The sequence below is a fragment of the Geotrypetes seraphini genome, chromosome 1 (genome assembly GCF_902459505.1).
Source record: "Geotrypetes seraphini chromosome 1, aGeoSer1.1, whole genome shotgun sequence".
Lineage (NCBI taxonomy): Eukaryota > Metazoa > Chordata > Amphibia > Gymnophiona > Dermophiidae > Geotrypetes > Geotrypetes seraphini.
The window spans coordinates 29866796-29891194 of NC_047084.1; the positions used below are offsets into that span (position 1 = coordinate 29866796).

The 24399-nt window shown below is 41.9% G+C and overlaps 1 protein-coding gene across 3 annotated transcripts in view; it reads left to right on the top strand.

Annotated features, from left to right (window-relative positions):
* The window catches only part of IQGAP2 (IQ motif containing GTPase activating protein 2), a 511872-nt gene that overhangs the window by 326111 nt on the left and 161362 nt on the right, over positions 1 to 24399 (top strand). For all 3 annotated transcript variants that reach the window (XM_033929310.1, XM_033929312.1, XM_033929311.1), the window contains 3 exons: positions 8527 to 8687; positions 17138 to 17262; positions 18754 to 18917. In XM_033929310.1, the coding sequence (XP_033785201.1) occupies positions 8527 to 8687; positions 17138 to 17262; positions 18754 to 18917 (450 nt within the window). The remainder of the gene's footprint in view (positions 1 to 8526; positions 8688 to 17137; positions 17263 to 18753; positions 18918 to 24399) is intronic.

Here is a 24399-nt window from a genome sequence, read left to right on the forward strand (position 1 = left end):
CATTTGCAATGAAGTAGAAGCCATGCTGAGGTCTGTTTATAACCTTTTACAAATGAAATTATATATGCATCTATATATTTTTGTTATGTGCTTTATTTGCTGAATCTACCTGTTTCAAGAATGACCTCATTGGAGCAATCTTTAGTGAGAATAAAAGGGTAGCTTTTTAGCATGAAACATAAAGCTGTTTTTTTCATGTGCCAGAAAAATAGAAGGTTTTGCATGCAATATCTTTATATTGATATACCCTGTTTATGTGGTGGCTTATTAAATGTATTTTGAGCTTAATAAAGCAAAAATAAAAACCCAGAGAGCTAGTTAGCAGATCGCATTAAGCACGTCCAAACTGTGCCTAAGTTCCATCCTTGGAACTCGGGTCTATCTGAAGCAGTGGCGTACCAAGGGGAGGGGGGTGGGGGGGCGGGACCGCCGGAAGAGGAAGCAGCGCAGCGCAGGGTTCAAGAGAAGGGGCAGGACCGCCGGCAGAGGAAGCAGCTGGGCTCACTGGCATCCGGAAACAACGGTAGGCAGCTTCTCCATGCGGGATGGGGAGGGAGGAGGCTGTGGGGGTGCGAGCGGTTCTTCGGGTGGGGGTGCGAGCGGTCCTTTGGGGTGGGGGTGCGAACGGTCCTTCGGGGTGATGAATCGGACGTCGGGGGGAAACTATGTAAAAAAAAATTTGTACAATGCGCTCACGTATATAACGCGCATGGTTATGCACGGTTTGTAAAATCGTGTATAACGCGCACGTTATATGCGTGAAAATACGGTAGTAATCCTTGCAGGCTTGACTGTGCAGGGAATTATTTTTGTAAAATCATGTTTTGTTATGTGACTGGCATTATTTAGACTTTAATTTCTATGAATGAATAGAATGAAAATGATATAAAATTACTTGCTTGTTTTTATGTGCGTGCGCTGAAGGAAAATGGAGAGAGAGTGGGCTGAGGACGCTGAAGGGAAATAGGGAAGAGAGAGTGGGGAGAAGATGCCGATTTATAAATTGACAATTGTACAGAATATTGTTTCTTTTTATATTTTAATATAATAAGTTCAATATAAAACAATTCAAGACTTGTGTGGATGGAATCAGGTGGTTTGTGGGGATGGGGACCGAGCTTACGGAGATTAGTCCAATAAAATGGTATTTTCTTATTTCTCATTTGTTTTATTTTTATTTGTTAATTTGTAAAGTGATGATTGTTATGTATCAGTTTTTTTCAAATTTACATCTACTGTCTTTATATTTTGCACAGTATTAGAGGACATGTATTACTGTTTTTGTGGTGTTGTGATGTTGCATTGTATGCAGAGTCTGGTTTCTTGGCAGTTCAGTTTAGCTTTTGTCTACATATTTCTATTTTTAGTTTGTGATTATTCCATATTGGGCGAGGGTGTATCTGTCTGTGTGTATGAAAGGAACATGGCTTTCTGATAGCATCGACTGTACAGGATCAATTGACTGTGCAGGATCTGGCTTGTTTAGTTTTACAATGTATGTGTTTGTGTTCTAGTGCTCACTGCAGTGTTTAAGATTCTGCCTTTTCCTAGGTACACTCTTGTTGTGCGATATGTGGATTGTTATTAAAAATTATATTTTTCCATATAGATGGGGGGAGAGGTGTCAAAAAATGATGGGCCCTGGGTGTCACATATGCTAGGTATTATAGTTGGAAGAAACCCAGATATCCTGAAAACTCAATGTATAGTATGATAAACACTTTCAAAAAGAGTGTGGTCAAGTTCAATAAAGTAAATCAAACAGACACAGAATAGACCAGATCACTACAATATGAAGGAAAAAGCCTCAGAACGGGCCCTCCCACCTCACCAAAACGGCTTAAAGAGGCAGTCGAGCGGTAACCTCACTGGCAAAAAACCTTCAATTTATGTTCGTGTCTTATGCTATGCTGTATAATGCCAGTAGATATTAAAGATAGAGGAATAAAATCCACTTATCCTGCTGATCGGTACACCTCCCCTCTGGGAGGCGGTCTTATGTATGCACTCAATGCAAGGAACTGGAGAACCTGAAGAAACAAGTCAGACTCCTAGAGGGCAGAATACTGGAACTGGAAGCACTTCGAGCAGTGGAGGAGGAGGACAGGGATGCAGAGAACGTCAAGATAGAGGAAACCATCGAGGAAAAAGTCCGAGAGTTAGAGAAATTCATCGAGGAGGCATACAGGGAGGCCGTGAAAAATCACCAGCAACAGTGGAACTGCCGAGATAACAACTACAGAGAGTGAGGACCATCTGGAGGACAACCACAAGGAAGAAATGGGTGACACAGAAGCGAGATCTGGAAACAGTGGAAGGAACCCACAAGAAGATGAGTCCGGTGCAAGCCAATGCCAGGATGAGGGAAGATGGAAGTGCACAGAGGACACGGACCTACTGCTGGAGAGATGGATATACACCAGGGACAAAGACCTGTGGCTAGAGAAGCAGGAGAAAATAGAGAGGACAGCAATCGTCGTGGGGGACTCCATCATAAGACAAGTCGACAGCCACATAGCAGGAGGAAGACAGGATCGGCTGGTGACCTGCCTCCTGGGAGCCAAGGTAGAAGACATAGTGAGCCGCATCGACAGGATCATCGACAGCGTGGAAGAGGAAGATATGGCGATGTTGATCCATGTGGGGACAAACAATGTGAGTAACAGGAACTACAACAGGGAAGTACTGAAGGACCAGTTCTGGATGCTAGGAAGGAAGCTGAAGACCAGAATGCAGAGGGTAGCGTTCTCAGAGATCCTGCCAGTACCCAGGGCCAACAAGAAGAGGCAGATGGAGCTGCAAGCAGTCAACGCGTGGATGCGGCGCTGGAGTGAGGAAGAAGGATTCCACTTCGTGCGCAACTGGATGACGTTCTGGGGGAAGAGCAAGCTATTCAGTAAGGATGGACTCCACCTCAGCAGAGATGGAATGAGACTACTTGAAGGCAACATCAAGAGAGAAATTGAGAAGTTTTTTAAACTAAGAAGAAGGGGAAAGCTGACAGTTGACCGAGAGTCAATGGTTCAGGAACTGGTATACCCAGAGGATACCATATAGAAAGACAGCGGGGAAAACTCACCGGATCATAGGCAAGACAGAAATCCTGACGGATCGAAAGGAACACAAGAGGGAAGGAAATGCAAGAAAGTAACAGGCCTCAAACTCAAGTGTATGTATACGATTTCAAGGAACCTAAAGAATAAGATAGGTGAATTAGAAGCTATGGCACAAAAAGATAACCTTGACATCATTGGCATCACAGAAACATGGTGGAATGAAAAAAACATCTAGGACACTGTGCTACCGGGATACCGCAGAGACAGAGTGGCTCAAAAAGGTGGGGGGCATTGCCCTATACATCAAAGAGGGAATTGAGTCTACCAGAGAGAACATGAAGAATAAGTTAGTCTCTATGGGTCAAAATTCCAGGAACAAATGGAGCGGAAATGAAGATCGGCATCTACTACCAACCCCCAGAGCAGTCTGAAGAAATTGATGGAGAAATGACAGACGAGATTAAACACTACAAGGGATGCAGCACAGTTATCTTAGGCGACTTCAATTATCTGGGGATAGACTGGAATCTAGGCACCTCCGGCTGCAGTAGGGAGACCAAATTCCTGGATGCTGTAGTCCATGGGTGCCCACACTTTTTGGGCTTGCGAGTTACTTTTAAAATGACCAAGTCAAAATGATCTACCAAATAATGAAATTTTTTTTTTTTTTAAACCCACAAAGCACACTGAAAGGCAGAGAAAATATTAATTATCATTCATATTCCGGGAGTTTTTCAAAGAGGTCACGGCAGATGACTCTATGCAATGTCACTTCAGTAACAACCATACAAAAATAGACAAATATACTCCCTCTCTTTTTACTGAACCACACTAGCAGTTTTTAGCACAGGGAGTTGTGCTGAATGGCCCACGCTCTCAATGCTCATAGGTTCCCTGCGCTAAAAAAACGCTATTGTGGTTTAGTAAAAGGGAGCCATAGTGCAAAATATAGACAGCAGATATAAATTCTCAAAACGTACACATTTTGATCACTAAATTGAAAATAAAATCATTTTTCCTACCTTTGTTTGGTGATTTCATGAGTCTCTGGTTGCACTTTCTTCTTCTGACTGTGCATCCAATCTTTCTTCCCTTCTTTCAGCCTCCTGTATGTTTCCTCTCCTCCAGACCTCATTCTCTCCCCCAACTTTTTCTTTCTGTTTCCTTGCCTCTCTTTCTTTCTTTCTGTCTCCCTGTTCCCCCTTCTTTCTGTCTCCCTGCCTGCCCCCTTTCTTTCCTTCTCCCTACCCTCCCCCCAAGCCACTCGGTTTGCCGCCATCAGGGAACAGCCCCCAAGCCACCACCGCCCCAAGCTCTCCCTGCAAAAGCGTTGTGCTGAACAGCATTCTGCTCCCCGACATCAATTATGACTTAGGAGAGGAAGTTCCGGGCCAACCAGGCATTTCTCCCCATTCCATCCAGCCTGAGCCCCATCTCTCCTTGATCTAGCATTTCCCTTCTGTGTCTGTCAGAATTACCATTCCACCTATTTTTCAGCATCACTCTTCTTTGTGTCCATCTCACCTATATCCCTATCTCACCACTTTTTCAGAATCTTCATTTGTCTCTGTCCTTGTCTTTACCCCATGTTCACCATTTGCCCTTTCAATGTCTTTATCTCCCCCCCCCCTTTTTCAGCATTACTTCTATGTCTCTATTTCACCTCCTCTTCATGTCCCCTCTGTATCTCTATCCTTATTCAGTAGGTCCTGCTTACCCTTTCTCTTCTTTGTGTCACTATCTCCATTTTCAGCTTTCCTCCCTTTTCTTGTAGCCAGAATTTTTCCGCCCTCCCTCCATTTCGGCCCAGCCCGGTATGAAATATTTCCTTTTGTTTCCCTCCCCTCTCTCTTTCTCTCTCTCGTTCTCCTCCCTCACCCACGAGTCCTGCATCTGGCCCTCTCCCTTCCATCTGCATCCAGCCACACACCCTGCCCTGCAGCCCTCTTCAGCAACTCATCAGCAACGGTGATCAAGACAGGCTGCCGACATCGAGGCCTTCCCTCTGCGAGTCCTGCTTTTGTAGAAAAAAGGAAGTTGAAACAAGCGGGACTTGCAGAGGATAGGCCCCGATGTCAGAAGCTTGTGTCGATCACTGCTGCTGAGTTGCCGAAGAGAGCCGCGGAGCAGGGGGGTGTGGCCGGATGCAAGTAGAAGGGAGAGGGCCAGATAGGAAGGCTGTAGAAGCTCCAGAGCATGACACCGACCCCAGCCAGGATGATTTCTTTTTCAGGCTGCTGAAAATGATCTAAAACAGACCACCCACCCGAAATGATCTAAACTGACTAAACTGGATGCCCGGCATTGTCGTCTTTGACGTCGGGGAGAGGAAGGCTGATTGGCCAGTAGATCGGGATGGCAACATGAGTCTATCACGGGATGGGCTCCGCGATCGACTCACGTTGCCTTCCCGATCTACCGGTCGATCGCGATCGACGTATTGGGTACCCCTGCTGTAGTCGATTGCTTCCTGGAACAACCTGTCAAGGAAAATATGAGAGGAAACGCAATTCTGGACTTAAATCTAAATGGACTACGAGGACTGGCGCAAGGTGTAGAAGTAGAGGGGCCGCTGAGGACCAGTGATCATAATATGATCCGCTTTGACTTGAACACAGGGGTGAAATATCGATCCAGAACGACAGGCATGGCACTGAACTTCTAAAAAGGGAATTACGAAGGGATGAGACTCATGGTGGGGAAGAATATTAAGAAGAGGATAAGCACTATAAAGATGCTAGAAAAAGCATGGTCCCTTTTTAAGGACACAGTCACCGAGGCGCAAAATCTGTATATACCGTGTATCGACAAGGGATCCAAGAGGAAAAAGAACAAGGAACCAGCATGGCTCACTGTAGCAGTGAAGGAAGCGATCAGAGACAAGAAGACTTCGTTTAAGGAATGGAAAAGGTCGAAAATGGACAAAAACTGGAAAAAGCACAAACAGCATCAAAGCAGGTGCCATAAGGCGGTAAGAGGGGCCAAAAGAGACTATGAGTAAAAAAATAGCCCAGGAGGCAAAAAACTTCAAGCTGTTCTTTCGATATATTAAGGGGAAACGACCTGCAAAGGAAGTGGTGTGGCCATTGGATGACCATGGAATAAAGGGAGTGCTAAAAGAGGACAAAGCCATCACTGACAAACTGAACACATTTTTTGCGTCTGTGTTTACCGAAGAGGATATACACAACATACCAACAGGCTATAGACGGGAAACGAAGACGAGAAACTGACAGGGTTGACGGTCAAGTCTAGAAGAGGTATGCAGGCAGATTGATAGGCTTAAAAATAATAAATCCTCGGGACCAAATGGCATCCATCCAAGGATAATCAAGGAACTGAAAGGGGCTATAGCTGAACTGCTTCAACTAATAGCCAATCTGTCGATCAAATCAGGAAGGATTCCGGAAGATTGGAAGGTGGCGAATGTTATGCCGATCTTCAAGAAAGATTTGAGGGGTGATCCATAAAACTACAAACCAGTGAGTCTGACCTCAGTACCAGGAAATATGGTAGAGGTGCTGATAAAGGACCGCATCATTGATCACCTTGATGGACACAATCTGATGAGGACCAGCATTGAGCTATTTGTATTATAATCAATTGCTGATGATACTCTGATGAGGTTGATTAGTTTATAGACAGAGATTTTGCAATTAGGAAGTGGCAGTTTCAATAGTCCATGTGATGATTAATGTATACATGTACAACAGGCTTGAGGGTAGGTAAAGTGTAGGTTTCAGGTTTATTAAAAATTTTATATACTGTCTTAACATATATCAAAGCGGTTTTACATAGTATAAAAAAGAAATACACTTCTCCCTCGGTATTCACAGGGGATAGAGGCAGAGCCGGACCGTGAATTGAGAAAAAAACACAAATATCTTCTCGTGCGACTCTGACCCACCCCCGCCTCCCTCTCGCCTTCCCCCTGGCATCCAGGCCATACCTGGTGGTCTAGCAGGCTTTCGTGGCAGGAGCAATCTTCCTACGCTCCTGCCCCGTGCAGATCGCCAATAGAAAATGATTGCCCTGAGTTCCCGTAGTCTCCTGCCCCGAAAGCCTGCTTAGACCACCAGGTAAGGCTGGGATGCTGGGAGGAAGGCTGGAGAGAGGTGGGAACTTGGTAAACTATGGGGGTTCCCCCCCCCCAAAAAAAAAAAAATCGCGAATATATGAAACCGCGACTGTGGAAACCATGAATGGGGAGGGGGAAGTGTAATAAAACATATATTAAAAACAAATTTCAATACAATAACACTAACAGTCTGAAGCATTGACAAACATTGACTTACTGATACGAGAAGTAACTGGGCAGAAATACAGTATTTAGAAAAAAGATGGGAAGAGGGTAAAAACAAGTGGAAGGGAAAAATCTAAAATACAAGGCTAATGGAAGAAAACAGACTTCCATTACTGTCCTATCATATGCATATTTAAAAAGAAAGGCCTTTAAGCTGCTTTTAAATTTATCGTGGGATATAATTTCTTTTATGTGATTTGGTGCTGAATTCCAAATTGTAGGGGCTGTAACAGAGAAAATACTAGTACGCATGGTGTTGCTGTATCTTAGTGAAGGGATAGAAAATAAGGGCTCCTTTTACGAAGGCGCGTTTGTTGTTTTAACGCACGTAATAGCGCGCCCTATACTGCCGGCCGCGCTAGCCACTACCGCTTCCTCTTGAGCAGGCGGTAGTTTTTCGGCTAGATTAAAAGTCACGTGCGCTAAAGCCGCTAATGCGGCTTTGTAAAAGGAGCCCTTAAGTTTTGGTTTGAGGAACGTAAAGTACGATAGGTAGTGGTTGCCCATAATTAATAATTCTAAAAATCATTGGTGTAAATCATGTGAAGTTCAGCCATTAAAAATTAAAAATAAAGACAAAATAGAGAATGGTAGGTGGTGGTTGGCACAAATGATTATAAAGATATACAAGACGGGGACTTGAAATGATATATATATCATAAGATGTTCTGAGGATTGACATCTGTATAGTTATGATGTGCCTGCCATCGGTTTAATTACTCAAAGGGGGAAATAGCATGACTAGCAATAAAAACAAGAAGTACGGTAGAATTTAGTGCTAGGAAATAACTATGCTAGCCTTCCGGATCAGATCTATTGCATGTTGCCTTGCCAAATAAATTGGATATCCTACTCTTAGCCAATCCTCCAGTGGTTTGTTGCAAGTCCCTTATCCTGCCCCACTTTTTTATACTTTCTAGTTTGCTTCATGGTGGCAAGAAGCCTGTTCTTGACTTTTCTTAGTTTGGCAGATACCATGACAAGAGTGAACTTTCCACCTCAGCTAGGGTGGAAGATGATTTCAGTCTGTCAAATTTATTGCTACTTCTAGCATTCGTAAGATGTAATATGTAGAGGTCAGACTAATGGCACCCAATCCAATTCTCGCCTGCTTTTGATAGCTTGGTAGTTATTATTTTTAAATATTTTTTAATATGTTTTTGACAGAACTGCCTATCTCATGATGAGCTGTCTGTAGCTGTGGAAATGTTGTCTGCTGTCGCCTTGCTGAACCAAGCCTTGGAAACAAATGATATGCAAACAGTGCAGTCTTATCTCAGCAGCTCTTCCATAGGACTCAATAATATGGAGGTGGACAACCTACAGCGGTACGTTATACAAGTGATGAGATCTGCATAGGTAAGAGCAGCCACAAACCAAAAAGGAGAGACGTATTCCACTATCCATAAGGTCTGTTTCCTACAGAATTTCTACTGTCTGATATAGGTCCATCTTTAATACACAGTACCACTCCCTCCAATTTGATCCACCGTATTACTTTGATATAATTTGTACCCAAGGAACACAGTGTTCTATTGATTGTTCTCCTTACACTGGGTCTCTGAGATACCTATTATATATGTACCTTTAAATACTATACTATATACTAAGTGCTATATACTCTTAACTCCCATCCTTAATTTTAGCCTTCCTGCATTTGTGTTTAATTCTTTATTGATTTTCAAATTTTGACAGTGCAATACAACTATATTAAACATGAGCATTATACATAACGCACTTAAAATACACAAAATTAATACATTACCAAACCTTTTCTCCCTCCCTTCCTCACATAACTATTACACTGCATATGCATATATTATTGCAATATTATAGATAAATACTTTTAGCAATCCCAAATACTTTCCCCTCCCCCCCACCCCTCCCTTGGATGTGTAAGGTATCTGTAAAAAGGGTGATACTGGTGTATCCAAAGCAACAAAAGTGGAACCAAAGTGCCTGGATGTAGCAGGAGTTATCCAATAAAAAGTTTATTATGTTCAAAAGACACATAGATTTAAAAAATTCTCACCTAATTGCTTTCAGGGATAGCAGTTGGAACCGAACCCTACAGACAGATGAGCAAAAGTGGAAGAGTGGTGGTTATGGGGGATTTCAACTATCCAGGAATAGACTGGGACATTGGGCACTCAAATTGCACGAAAGAAACTACATTCCTAGAGGCGATAAGGGACTGTTTCATGGAGCAGCTGGTCACGGAACCAACGCGAGGGGAGGCCACCCTAGACCTAATCCTCAACGGGCTAGAGGGACCCGCAAAGGAAGTGGTGGTACTAGCACCGTTAGGAAACAGCGATCACAACATGATCCAGTACAAATTAAACATGGGAACATCAAAGGTGAAAAGAACCACAACGACTGCACTCAACTTCAGAAAAGGAAACTACAAGGTCATGAGGAAAATGGTACGAAAAAAGCTCAATAACAACTCAGGGAAGGTGAAGACCGTAAAGGAAGCCTGGACACTGCTTAAAGGCACAGTGCTCGGGGCACAAGACCTGTGTGTCCCAAGGTTTAGGAAAGGGTGCAAAAAAAATCGATCTAGAAACCCAGCATGGATAACAACTGCAGTTAAAAAGGCGATAAGCGACAAGAAATCATCCTTCAAAAAATGCAAAAAGGAACCAACAAAGGAAAACCAGGTAGAGCACAAAAGACACCAGAAACAATGTCATCAAGAGGTCAGGAAAGCAAAGAGAGAATATGAGGAAAAATTGGCAGGAGAAGCAAGAAACTTCAAACCCTTCTTCAGGTATGTGAAAGGGAAACAGCCAGCCAGAGAGGAAGTGGGACCACTGGACGACGGAGACAGGAAAGGAGCGATAATAGAGGAAAAAGAGATAGCTGACAGGTTAAACGAATTCTTCTCGTCAGTCTTCACCAGAGAGGACACATCCAATATTCCGGAACCCGAGGTAATTATAAACGGAGAACACGATGAAAGGCTGGTACAACTAGAGGTAAGCAAAGAGGATGTCCTCAGACAGATAGACAGACTGAAGAGCGACAAATCACCAGGCCCGGACGGCATCCACCCAAGGGTACTAAAAGAACTGAGAAACGAAATAGCAGAGACATTTCGCCAAATATGCAACCTCTCCCTAAAGACAGGGGAGATCCCAGAGGACTGGAAAATAGCAAATGTCACGCCCATCTTTAAGAAGGGATCAAGGGGTGACCCGGGAAACTATAGGCCTGTAAGCTTGACCTCAGTTCCAGGGAAGATGATGGAAGCAATGGTAAAGGACAAAATCTGCGAACACATAGAAAACAATGGACAACTGAAGGCGAGTCAGCATGGCTTCTGCAAGGGAAGGTCATGCCTCACGAACTTGCTGCACTTCTTTGAGGGAATAAACAACCAGATGGATAAGGGGGAATCCATAGACATCATTTACCTTGACTTCCAAAAAGCCTTCGACAAGGTACCTCACGAGCGGCTACTTAAAAAGCTGTGGAACCATGGGGTGCAAGGGGATATCTACCGATGGATCAAACACTGGTTGGCAGGCAGGAAACAGAGGGTTGGAGTGAAAGGCCAATACTCAGACTGGCAATGGGTCACGAGCGGAGTTCCACAGGGGTCGGTGCTGGGACCTCTACTGTTCAATATATTTATCAACGATCTGGAGGCGGGGACAAAATGTGAGGTTATCAAATTTGCCGATGACACCAAACTCTGCAGCAGGGTTAGAAACACGGAAGACTGTGAAGACCTGCAAAGAGACCTAACGAGACTGGAAGACTGGGCAAAAAAGTGGCAAATGAGTTTTAACGTAGAGAAATGCAAGGTCATGCATGTAGGGAAAAAGAACCCGATGTTCAGCTACAAAATGGGGGGAACACTGCTAGGGGTGAGTACCCTTGAAAGGGACCTGGGGGTGATGGTCGACACATCACTGAAACCATCGGCGCAATGTGCGACAGCCTCAAAGAAAGCAAACAGAATGCTGGGCATCATCAAAAAGGGTATCACAACCAGGACGAAGGAAGTCATCATGCCGCTGTATCGCGCAATGGTGCGCCCGCACCTGGAGTACTGTGTTCAATACTGGTCGCCGTACCTCAAGAAGGACATGGCGATACTCGAGGGAGTACAGAGGAGGGCGACTAAACTGATAAAAGGTATGGAAAATTTTGCATACGACGACAGGTTAAAAATGCTGGGGCTGTTCTCCCTAGAGAAGAGGAGACTTAGAGGGGACATGATAGAAACCTTCAAAATCCTTAAGGGCATAGAGAAAGTGAATAAGGATAGATTCTTTAAACTGTGGGGAGCCACAAGAACTAGGGGTCACTCGGAGAAATTGAAAGGGGACAGGTTTAGAACAAATGCTAGGAAGTTCTTTTTTACTCAGAGGGTGGTGGACACATGGAATGCGCTTCCGGAGGATGTGATAGGCCAGAACTCTGTACAGGGGTTCAAGGAGGGTTTAGATAGGTTCCTGGAGGATAGGGGGATTAAAGGGTACAGATATAACTTGAGGTAGGTTATAGAAGTGGACAGAAACCACTTCACAGGTCGCAGACCTGATGGGCCGCCGCAGGAGCGGACCGCTGGGCGAGATGGACCTCGGTCTGACCCAGTGGAGGCAACTTCTTATGTTCTTATGTTCTTATGATTGTGTTTTGGCAGAATTTTGCCTTTCTCAGGGGTCCTGCTGGATAATGAGTTAATGAGCCTGAGCAATTAGTATGAGAATTAAATGATGCAGTCTAGTGTTCGATTTTCATCAGAGTAAATCCTGACTGGAAGGAAGCTGACACGTTAAAAGCATGGTTTCTGGTGTGCGATGATAGGTAAAACAGGAAAATGTTAATTCCTAACTTTTATCAACAAAGTTACACCACCATTATTTCTCCAAATATCCATATGCCTGCTGTTCCAGATAAAAGGAACTGTATGGATGCCATTCTGATTTGTAATTCCCCATCATCTCTAGGGTGAAACTTCATTTTTAAAGCATTCAACCTCTATTTCACATGGCTTAACCTATGTAAACACCAGTGATGTTGACAGTTAATATTGGAATTAATGCTCACTTGGAAAACTAAGATTTGGAATACATGTGATCTGGGTTTCCAAGATGGTATTTTTAAACAACATCCATTCCTAATTTAAAGTCTTAACTGTTACAGCTGCTTCTTTTAGCTGCCTTTTTTTAAACCATTTTCCTTATTTTATCGTAGTTCCCTTTACCTAGTAGATTTTGCCAGTAATTTCACTCCGGTTATTAACTCATATTTGATCTTATGATCATTATTTCCAAGCAGATCCAATAGCTCCCTCTCTTGTTGGTTCCTGAAGTAGCTGTTCCACGAATCTACTTCTAGGAACTTTGCTTCCCTAGAAATTCCTGTTTTGACATTTCTCCAGTCAATATTGAAATTGAAATAATTCATTATTAGTGTTTCCAAATTTGTTAGCTTCCCTAATTTCAGTTAAATGTAACCCTATTACTGTTCTGTTTCTATTCATACTTGGAATTTCTATCCATAAGGTCTGTTTTCTACAGAATTTATACTGTCTGATATAGTTCCATCTTTAATACACAGTACCACCCCCTCCAATTTGATTCACTGTATTACTGTGATATAATTTGTACACAAGGAACACAGTGTTCTATTGATTGTTCTCCTTACACTGGGTCTCTAAGATACCTATTATATATGTACCTTTAAATACTATAGTGCGAATATACTAAGTGCGAAATACTCTTATCTCCCATCCTTAATTTTAGGCTTCCTGCATTTGTATACAGACATTTTAAAGTGTGTGTTTTGATTTCATCTACAATCTACTTAGTAGTTGACAGAGATAATTTGCAATCTTTACTGTCTGTCTCCTTTTTCTTTAAAGGCACCTAGATTACTTGTGCCCTAACTTTCTCCATAGTATCCTTCAAAGATACTTCACTCCAAACCTTGCACATCTTAGTGGCTGTCTGCTTCCCCCCCAGTATCCAATCTAAAAGCTGCTCTACCATCTTTTTAAATTAGCACCAGCAATCTGATTGCATCCTGGTTAAGAAGGAGCCTTTTCTTTTCTGTATAGGCTACTTACTATTACTAATTATTTCTATAGCTCTACAAGACATGCTGTACACAAAACACATAAAGAGACGGTCCCTGCTTGGCAAAGGATTCAGTCTATTTGAGACAGTCAAGCAGAACAAATAAGAGATCAGGAAGTTATTTATTATGGGAATTATCAGCACCCAGATGTGTTTTAAACAGATGAAGAGGGGAAATGGGACTTCTATACTGCCTTTTTGTGGTTACACATTCTAAGCAGATTACATGTATTCAAGTACTTATTTTGTACCCATGGCAATGGAGGATTAGGTGATTTGCCCAGGGTCACAAGGAGCAGTCCTAGGATTTGATCCTACAACCTCAGGGTGCTGAGGCAGCAGCTCTACCACTAGACCACTCTTCACCTCAATAGGGGGTTGAGAGTAGAAGCAGCCTGTAAAGGTGGACTTTTAGCCTAAATTTGAATAGGGCCCGAAATGGAGCAATTCAGGCATATGGCACAGCAAGATAAAAGCAGCAGAGTCTAGAGTTGGCATCGGAGGAGAAGGGCACAGATAAAAGTGACTCGCCATGGGAGCAGACTTCCTGGAGAGAGATGAGGACAGATAACTGAGGAGTTGGCAGAATGAATGCACTATATACAGAAACAGATAGCGTGCCAATGGAGTGATTTGATGAGAAGGGTTTATGTAAGTGTAGCAATACTGGCAAATATGTTGTACAACATAATTTTGAGCAGATTGAAGGGGAAAGTGATGGTATAGTGGGAAACCTGTGAAAAGTAAATTGCAGTAATCTTAAGCATGAGGTGATGAGTGTAGATAAGAGTTGTGGTAAAGTGCTCAGAAAAGAAGGGATGAATTTTGGTATTGATATGGAAAAGGTTTTAACAGTTTGTTTGGATATGTGCAGATAGAAAGGAGTCAAAGGTGACCTCAAGGTTACAAGCTAATGAGACAGGGAGAAAGAAAGCATTATCCACAGAAACAGAGAAGGTGGGATGAGGAGAGGTGGGTTTTGGGAGGATGATAACTTTAGTCTTGGCTATGCTCTGTTTCAGATGGTGGTGAGACATATAAGCAGCAATGTCAAACAGGCAGGATGAGACTTGGGCTTAGATTACTACTGAAAATTTTGGTGTGGACGGGTAGATCTTTGAATCATCAGTGTAAATGTGATAAATGAAAACCATAAGAGGCGATCAGAGCACCAAAAGAATAAGTATATATAGAGAAAAGAACTCCCAAGACAGAGCCCTGAGATATACTGACTGATAATGGGATGTCAGTGGAGGAAGATCTGCTAAAAGTGTGATGGGAGAAATAAGAAGAAAACCAAGAGAGCGGAGCCCCAAAATCCAAGTGACGACAGCATATCAAGGAGTAGGTAGTGATCAAAAGATAAATTTGAGTAAATACCCTTGAATCTGGCCAGGAACAGGTTATGGGAGACTTTGGCAAGGGATGTTTCTGTTGAACGTAGAGGGCAAAAGCTAGACTGCAGTGGATCAATAACAGCTGAGATTTTAAAAAGTCGCCACCATGGTGGTGAACAGCTTGGATAAGAAAGGGAAAAGGAGATGGGATGATACTTGGAAGGGCAAGTAGGGTCCAATGAAAGTTTTTGGAGAAGTGATATAACCGCAACATGTTTGGAGGCATTGAGAACAGTTGCAGTGGAAAGTGAAAAAAAAAAATGAAGATATGACAGATAAAAGGGATGACAGTAGGAAAGACAGAGCTGAGTAGATGGGTGAGACTGGGATCAGAGGAATAGGTAGAGAGATGGAGGAGGAAGGATATGCAGTTTCAGTGATTTTAAAAAAGGAAGGTAAGGGGTTGAATGAAGTGGGGAAAGGGAGATCAAGTTTCAAGTTTATTAATAAAATTTGATAAATCGCCTATTAGAATCACTAAGCGATGTACAAATCAAAAATATAGTAAGATAAGAGGTACACATTTAACAATACTCTTATGTCGTAAACAAACATGAGATTGGGAAGGAAAGGATAAAAGTTACAATTTTCAATTGGGGTAGAAGAAGGGGAAAAAACAAAAGGAAATGGGAAGTAAACCACAGCATTCTTAGGAATCTAACTCTGCATTTAAATATTGAAAGCGTCTTTAAATAAATAGGATTTTAAAAGTTTTTTAAATGTTAAAACATCTTTTTCGTTACGAATGTATTGTGGAAGGGCGTTCCACCATAGGGGACCCGTCACGGAGAATATGTCTGCTCTTCTTGTACCAATGATTTTCAGGGAGGGGACTGAAAGAAGGTTCTGATCAGCAGAACGAAGTGAGTGTTGGGAATTGTAGGGTATTAAGAGTCTAGATATGAATTGGGGTTCGTCGGAGGCCAAAGTTTTGAAGATGAGCAGTATTATTTTAAAGGTGATTCTGTGACTAATTGGGAGCCAATGAGAATCTATCAGTAGTGGAGAGACATGGTCATATTTCCTGGCATTATATATTAATTTAATAGCGGTATTTTGGATCAATTGTAATCTCCTTTTTTCTTTCTGTGAGATATTAAGAAAAAGTGCATTGCAATAATCGAGTTTTGCTATTACTAGAGAATGGATTAGTATCTTAATGGAATTAGGGCTCAGGAATTTGGATATCGACCTAATAAGACGTAGTTTGAAAAAAAACAGTTTTTAATAGTGAGGGAAATATGATCATGGTAGGTAAGTTTTTCATCGATTACTACTCCAAGGATTTTAACTGAAGGGACTAAGTTTTTAGTGTAGTGTTATTGAGGGTAAATGAATTTAACAGAGTTATATCTTTTCTCCAAGTAAATAGTACAGATTTAGTCTTCTTTATGTTGAGAGCTAATTTATTTGAATTAAGCCAGATGGAGGTGACCTGGAAAACTCAAGGTTAATCTTGTAAATCTTCTCATGGAAGTAAGTACTCATCCATAGACTCGGGAGAAAAAGAAGGGAGGTTGAAGATCGATTCAGTTTGAGGAGAGAGTTTAATGTGGCAAAACAATGGTGAGAGTTGGAGCCAAGAGATTTTGTAAAATGGATATAGTGGTCAGGTTTGGCAAGAATAGACTGGCTTCCAGAACCTCCCTCCCACACTTTCCCATGTTATCGGTATGCACATGTGCCAAGGCAACTAGCTCCTCCCCAGCACTGTGTAGTATCGTAGGTTTGAAAACATTAATATCTTAGATGATGCATGGGGTACACCACACTTGCACCAGACAGGCAGGTGACCAAATACTCCTCTTGCCCAACCACTTAGCTATCTACATTAGATGCTAGGTTCTTTTGGCCTTCATGTCTTGACATTTAGCATGTATTGTGATATGCTGTAGATCCAGTTTGTATATCAAAGTAATGACACTGAAGAGGGCTTGAGAGAGCATTCTTGGCTTATTCATGTGTCTAATAAAATGACAATAAATAGTCATCCACAATAGGGTATGTATTAAAGATTGCATTCCCATCTTATGAGAGAGGAAAAGGGGATCTGGTATGCTATTGGGCAGGGTACAGAACTTACAGAGAAAATAGTGTAATATAAAAATTTTTTTTTACCATACCTTTATGGGATATTTCACTTTTTACTTCCATGTTTGAGCTGAAGATTCCTCTTTTACACTTGAGTAATAGGTTCTGATGAAAACTGAATTTTCATTTGGTTAATTTTGCTTAAACATATTACGCATAGTCATTCATGTATGTTTGTGTGTGTCTTTTTTACAGCTATGCTAGCACCCTAGCATCCATGAAATCTGAAGCTTCATCTCAAGGTCAAGCATATTTGAGTTGGAATGATATCCAGAACTGTATAGACATGGTTAACCTACAAGTGCAGGAGGAGCATGAAAGTGAGTATTGAGATGACCTTGTCATACAAGTGGTTGAAGTGAGAAAAGGAATATTTGCCATTTCTTCCCTCCCCAGAAAATCTACTATACATTCTGTGGGCTGCTGGAATATGTAACAGCCTGAAAAGGAAGTTGTCAAATTACATGTGCGTTTTCTAAAATATTTGTGTAATAGTTATTATATTGGTGCATTTTCCTTGGACAAGCAGAATAGAATCAGACATATATGGGTGACATCATCCTGACAGCATGAGGTCAAATCTGATTTCCCAAAGTTCAGAAAGATCTAGAAAAAAACTCTGTTCCATCCTCTGTGACCATTGCTCTTCTCCCTCAGTCTACTTCATCTGCCTGCACAGTAGGAATGCATTCTCTCTCTCTCTTTCTTTCTCTCTCTTTCTCTTTTTCTTTTCTCTTTCTCTCTCTCTCTCTTTCTTTCTCTTTCTCTCTCTTTCTTTCTCTTTCTCTTTCTCTCTCTCTCTCTCGTCACTTCTGGCCCCGCGACCATCCTTTCTAGCCTAGTCCAACCCCAGATTGAGTAAAGATGCTGTCTCCCAAGGCTGTCTTGCCCGTTCTACTCTCACTAACTTCCAAACTTCAATAAAGATATTGTCTCTCCCAGACAAAATGAGCCTTCACAATCATTCTCTCTCCTGCTTTTGAGAGAATACCCCTTATCCATATCACATCTGCTAATATGCAATAAATGATGGCAGCAAAAAGCTTTCTCCCCTCCTCAACTTGGGGAGAGGGTAACAATAAATCTGTTTTTCTTATCCAGATTTAATGTCCTTTAGTATATCGAGTGATAAATTTCTTATTTTGTCACAGAACAGACACTAAATTCTATTTTGTCACATAACATGCACATTAAATTTGGCTGTTTAATTTTATTTTGGTGTTATACAATAGTCCATATGCTATGCAATGTACTAAAACAATGTTTGAAATGTGCTTTACTTGATGTTTTGAAGATTGGACTCCTGCTGACACTCGGACCGTATTGTGTCCTACTTTACATCATTGACCCATTTGAGAACTTGCTTTGTATCTACAACAAATTAGTGTGTAATCATCTTGATACTGTGGTGCTGTATCCCACTTTGTTTTATGTCTTCCTGACTTTTGGTATTTCTGTTCCTCTTTGCTTGTACCTATTAAAATTGGAACATGCTCTACTGACCCCATTTCTCAGCCTTCACTGTGGTGTTATACAGCCTATGAAGTTCGCGTGCTGTAAATTGTCTTCTAGCCTTGAGAAGATTTCTGGAAATTATGCTAATTATATAGTATATAAATATATATGACTTTTTATATATAAAGGTGCCTTGTTTCTAGACTTGCACTAACTTTGAGTTCAGACTAACTGGAATGACCACTAAGTAGTGGCATCACTAATTGATTTATTTTAAATGCCCAGAGCTTACAAACTGTTTTAATGTTCTGATTTATTATAGAGTTGGAATAACTTGCCCTATCCATCTTCCTTAGGGATTTTTGCAATTAGCCTCATTAATGAAGCCATTGATCAAGGAGATCCTGAAAATACCTTAAATGCACTGCTGTCACCCATGGCCAAGCTGCAAGATGTGACCTCAGGAAATGCCTGGCATTACCAGGATGTCCTGTACCATTGCAAAGCACACAAGTGCAAGGTAACACAGTAAACATTAATGTGACCACTGTTTGAATGGGGTAAAAGTCTCAGGCCATTTTGTACACCATCAATTATTTTACATCAGGTATGAAATTAAGAAAAGAGAATGCAAACATGTTCAACGTTCAAACTGGTATAAGTGTGTGCATCAGTGTAACTGTGCTCTAGGCTAGAGAATGGATTTGAAATCGGTTCAAATTATACTTTAATTCTTCCTGGAAGTTGTTACAATTCTGGCGTATTAAAATGCCAGCAATCTGATTTTTTTTTTTTTTTCTTCTCTGCCTTCTGGTTTTCCGTCTACAACCTGTCCTCAGGTTCATTGAAGTCACTGAAAGCACAGCAGATTATCTCAGCCACGTCAGATGGCAGCAATCTGACTTCTCTGTAAGAAGTGATGGCACTGCTGTGCTGCTGCTAAGTGCCTCTGTTTATGTAGCCATGTGAATATTCAAAACTAATTTGCCACACTAACATACGATCCACACAATGCAAATTAATAAATATGTCTATTTACATGAAGGAATGTGTCTCAGAACACCACTTAAGGGCTCACATAGGCTTTCACCCCTATTTTCAGTGGTAATGTTTGTCTTTCTTTGATCAAACCTTCATTTTACTATCTACTCTTACGTAATTTATTTAATAACTTAATTTTTTCAATTTTACTCTTTTTTTGAACTTTTCAGAAACAAACTAATTTTTAAAATATTTTCTGCAAACCGACAGATCCTGTTTCGCCGCAAACTGCGGCTTCTTCAGGGTTTTTTATTGTCAGATTTTTGTCAGCATTTGGGCTCATTAACATTCAGGCTTAAAGATTGAAAAAATTGTCAGGGGTGCCCAAAAGGTCGATCGTGATCAACCAGTAGATCTTAAAGGCATTCTCCCTGTTCCCTGATGCCACAATAGGCCAGCAGCGACCACAGAAGCACCGAGCACACAAGCCTCCCCTCTACCCCCCCTCGACATCAATTCTGTGATGATTGAGTTGGTGCAGAGCCCTGACAGTAGTGACAGGAGAAGCAGCCTCCTGTCACTGCTGTCAGGGCTTCTGCCAGCTTTAAAAAAAAAAAATTTAATGGCACAGATATTTTGTGTGTATTACACATGCAAAATATTTGCCCAATTAAAAAAAAAAAAAATTGTAAAAAAGCGCCCTCTCCCTCCCTCCCCTAACAAAAAAAAAAACTGGCAGGAGGGATGCCCACACCCTCCTGCCACTACATGCCCCCCCCTGATGCCCATATGGCATGAGGGTGCCCATTCCATCGTGCCCCATCCCCAGCCAAACTGTTATGCCATCGTCTTCTCCTCCCTAAGGAAGTCTCTGATTGGCTCAGATGCCTCAGGCCCATGAGCCAATCAGGGCCTTAGGTCCCTCCTCGTGCATCACATGAAGGCCAGCGGAGGAGCAGGAGGGACTGAGCACCCCTTCTGCTCCTGACTTAAAGATATGGGGAGGGGGAGGGCAACGGCGGGGGGCCCAATGGCAAGAGGGAGTGGGCATCCCTCCTGCCATATCAGTTTGTGCGGGGGGTGGGGGGTGATGGCAGGAAGGAGTGGGCATCCTTCCTGCCATATTTGCGTGGGGAGGGGGGGAGCATCGAAAGGAACATGTGGTGTCATGGCAATTGTCGGGGGAGGGAGGGATGTGCGATTGTCAGCGGATTGTTGGGTTGGGCCATCAGTGGCAGTGGGGGATGACTTTTTTTTTTTTTTAATGGGACAGATATTTTGCATGTGTAATAAACGCAAAATATCTGTGCCATTAAAAAATTAAAAAAAACAGCAGACCCAGTTACCGATGGGTCTACAGCAGTCAGATTTTAGGATCGTAAAACCTGATGCAAAATAGCCAAACAAATGTTAGTGAATCAATCGCTTGACTATTTTGCATGGGGTTTTACAAATTTGCATGGCTAGATCGGAGAATGGGCAATCAAGATGTAATATACACAGTGGGCCTTTTTGTGAATCGGGTTTAGTTTAGTGAATTGGGGCCATAGTATATAATCAGGTTTACAGGAAGGCTAAAAGATGAGACAGGCTAGTCCGATCCTAAACAGTTTTTTGAGTCTTTTCATTAATTTGTCACCTACTGTCAAAACCAGCTACATGCTCTTCTTTCAGATGTCCCTTTAATTAGTATAGAGCAGGGGTGTCAAACTCAATCACATAAGGGGCCGAAATCTAAAACACAGGCTCACTCAAGGGCCAAATTTTCTATTAAGATACTTACAGCCTCTTTTACAAAGCTGCACTGTGCTAACGGCCCCGAAGCCCATAGAGATTTAAAGGGCTTCAGGGCTGTTGCCGCGCGGCTTTGTAAAAGAGGCCTTTATTCTTAGTATAGATCCTTCCTCACCCTGAGACACATGTGGCACGGTCAGACACTTCTGTCGAGCACACTGCTCCAACCTAGCTTTTACACTGGGTCTGGGTCCTTCTGCCTTCAAATAGATACTGAGGCAGCATGGTGAGGAGCTTGGAGCGCTGCTGGGAGTGGGGCAGTGCATTCAGGCAGTTGGAGCGCCACTGGTACCAGGGCTGCACAGTCAGGCACTTAATGTGACACAGTCACCGAGGGCCACATAAAATAGCCAGGTGGGCCGGATTTGCCCTCAAGGCCTTGTATTTGACATGTGTGGTATAGAGATTAGTATCCTGCAGAGCAATTTTTCACACACTTGGCTTGTTAATACAGAGCAGAAGTAAAGGGAAACTGGAAAATCTATTAGGGGGAGTATAATGGGGCCAGCTGAACAGGCACTTGTTGGTTAGTTGTTTTTTTTTTTTTAAATAGGGTTTTTAGAATCTTTGCTATAGACCAGGGGTGTCAAAGTCCCTCCTCGAGGGCTGCAATCCAGTTGGATTTTCAGGATTTCCTCAATGAATATGCATGAGATCTATTTATATGCACTGCTTTCATTGTATGCTAATAGATCTCATGCATATTCATTTTGGAAATCCTGAGAACCCGACTGGATTGTGGTCCTTGAGGAGGGACTTTGACACCTCTTTTGATTTTTTTTTTAATTTGTCCCCTATAAGACCTTACCCCACACTGCAGATAACCATTTATCACTCCCTCCCCCAGCCCATGTCCCTGTTCTCCATCACCATTTTCTTCAGAATTATCCAGTACTGGTAGAGAAATATCCTCAAGAATTTAGACCAAAGCTGTTTATAATACAGTGCTTTCGGCTTCCATTTTATTCAACCATCAACTATATGGAGGAGCTTCCACACAAGTCCACAATTTTATAAATCACTTTATGCAGACAGAGGGTAGTGGTCAATGGAGATTGCTCTGAGAAAAGGTATGTTACCAGTGGTGTGCCTGAAGGTTCGTTTGTTGGGCCTGTTCTTTTTAATATTTTTGTAAGCAATATTGCTGAAGGGCTGACTGGTAAGATTTGCCTCTTTGCAGATGATAACTAAATCTGCAATAGAGTAGATACCCCTGATGGTTTGGAAAACATGAGGAAGAACCTAGCGAAGCTTAAGGAATGGTCTGAAATTTGGCAGATAAAATTCAGTGCTAAGAAATGCAAGGTCATACATTTGTGGGCTGCAGAAACCCAAGAGAACAGTACAGTTTAGGGGGTGAAGAACCAGGGCTGTGGAGTCAGTAGATAAATTCTTTGACTCTGACTCCTCAGTTTCTGGTACTCACGACTCCAACTCCAGGTACCCAAAATTGTCTCCAACTCCGACTCCACCAGCTTCCTGTCTCAGCTAGAATACCTTTCAAACTTTTATGTCTGGTTTTAAGGCTTTTCATATGGGTGTCCCACCGTATCTTTTTGGAAAGTTGGTATTTCAAGAATGTTTGAGAGCTTTACAATTCTCACAATGCTGAAACTTCTGTCTCTAAAGACAGTTAAGCTATCATCAAAAGAAATCAAGTCTTTAGTTATAAAGTCCATGCTTATGGACCTAAAAACTTGGATGTTTAAAAATACTTTTAGTAATTCTTAATTAATCATAGAAGACTCCTAAAGGAATTCAGTTGGTGGATTGGAGTTAATTTCAGTTGTGTAGTTTGTGTTCTGTATTCTTTTTTGCTTTTATTGCAAACCACTTTAAAACCTGTGTGCAAAGCAGTATATTAAATCAAATATTTAATTTCCCACTGCTTCAATAACAACATTAGGACTACTCTCTCTGAACTCTCTTTCAGTGAGAGCTATTGTTTGCATCCAAAGTTCCTTCAGATGGGGATACTCAAGGAATGATGTCAAGTGCCCCTCTCTACTTTACATCTCAGATAACAATTTCCCCATCTGGCTATCATCATGTCTAATAGACAAGTTACTACATTTTTGTATCGATGTCTTAATCCTCATCCACTTCTCCTGTCTGCAGGTTGTTCCCATCTCTGTGGCATAACTATTCAACATATTGCTGTATTTGCAAAAATTGTGTTTTGGGGATACTGTACTCCCCTGATATTCGCAGGGGCTCCGTTCCAGGAACCCCCACGAATCTTGAAAATCCACAAATACGATTTTTCATGGGGGAGACTGGAGAGGGCAGCGGGAGAGGTAGGAGAGAGCAACCGGAGCACAGGCGAGTGCAGGAAATCACTCACTGTATGCTCCAACCGCCTCTTCCTGCACTAAGTCGGGCCTTACCAATCAGGAGCGAAACACTAGCCATCACTGGTTGAGTCGTATATTTTCAGTTTCACGCTTGATTTAAAAAGATAAATTGACATAACTTCAGACTGTATAGTTTAGAATGTAAATAATTATTAAATAATCTGGATATTTTATTTAGCCTTTGAATGAAGTCACTTCCCTGTCTAGTTGTGAGGAGAGCTTGCTCCCCGATGGGGTTCTGAGGTGCTTTTCCTCCATTATCTCCATTTCTTTGCCTGTGTTTTACTCAGCTTCTTGGAGTGTGTTGAATATATGATTGTAAGCTGAAGGGTTTATTTTGTGAACCCCCACTATTTATTTCTCTATTCAGTCAGTTCTTAATCCATAATAGGACATTACCTCCTATCCCATGACAATCTAATTTCCTCAAAAGTCTTTCATGAGTTACTTTGTACTTTTGAAAATCCAAATACATCCTTCAACACCATTCCAGCCATCCTAAAACCTGGGGCTTGCTGCAGAATGACTGGTCCTGAACAGATGCAAAGCAAGGAATATGCATATGAGAGAATTGTATGTACTTCCTCTTTTGTATGCAAATCTGTTTCATGCATGTTCATTATAAATATCTGGGAAGATCTGGTTAAGTGTGCCCCCAAGGACTTGATTGAGAACCACCGCAGTAAAGCCTCAACTGCTTTCATGAGAGGCAAGCTTAAGAGGGCATTTGGATTTCCTTCTAAACAGCAGGAAGATAAAATTTTACTGCATACTGTGTTATCCTGCCCCTTTTTCCTATACCTATAAAGTACATGTTTTTTGAAACCTATGTACCATATTTCTCGCTCCATAAGACACTTTTTTCCCTCAAAA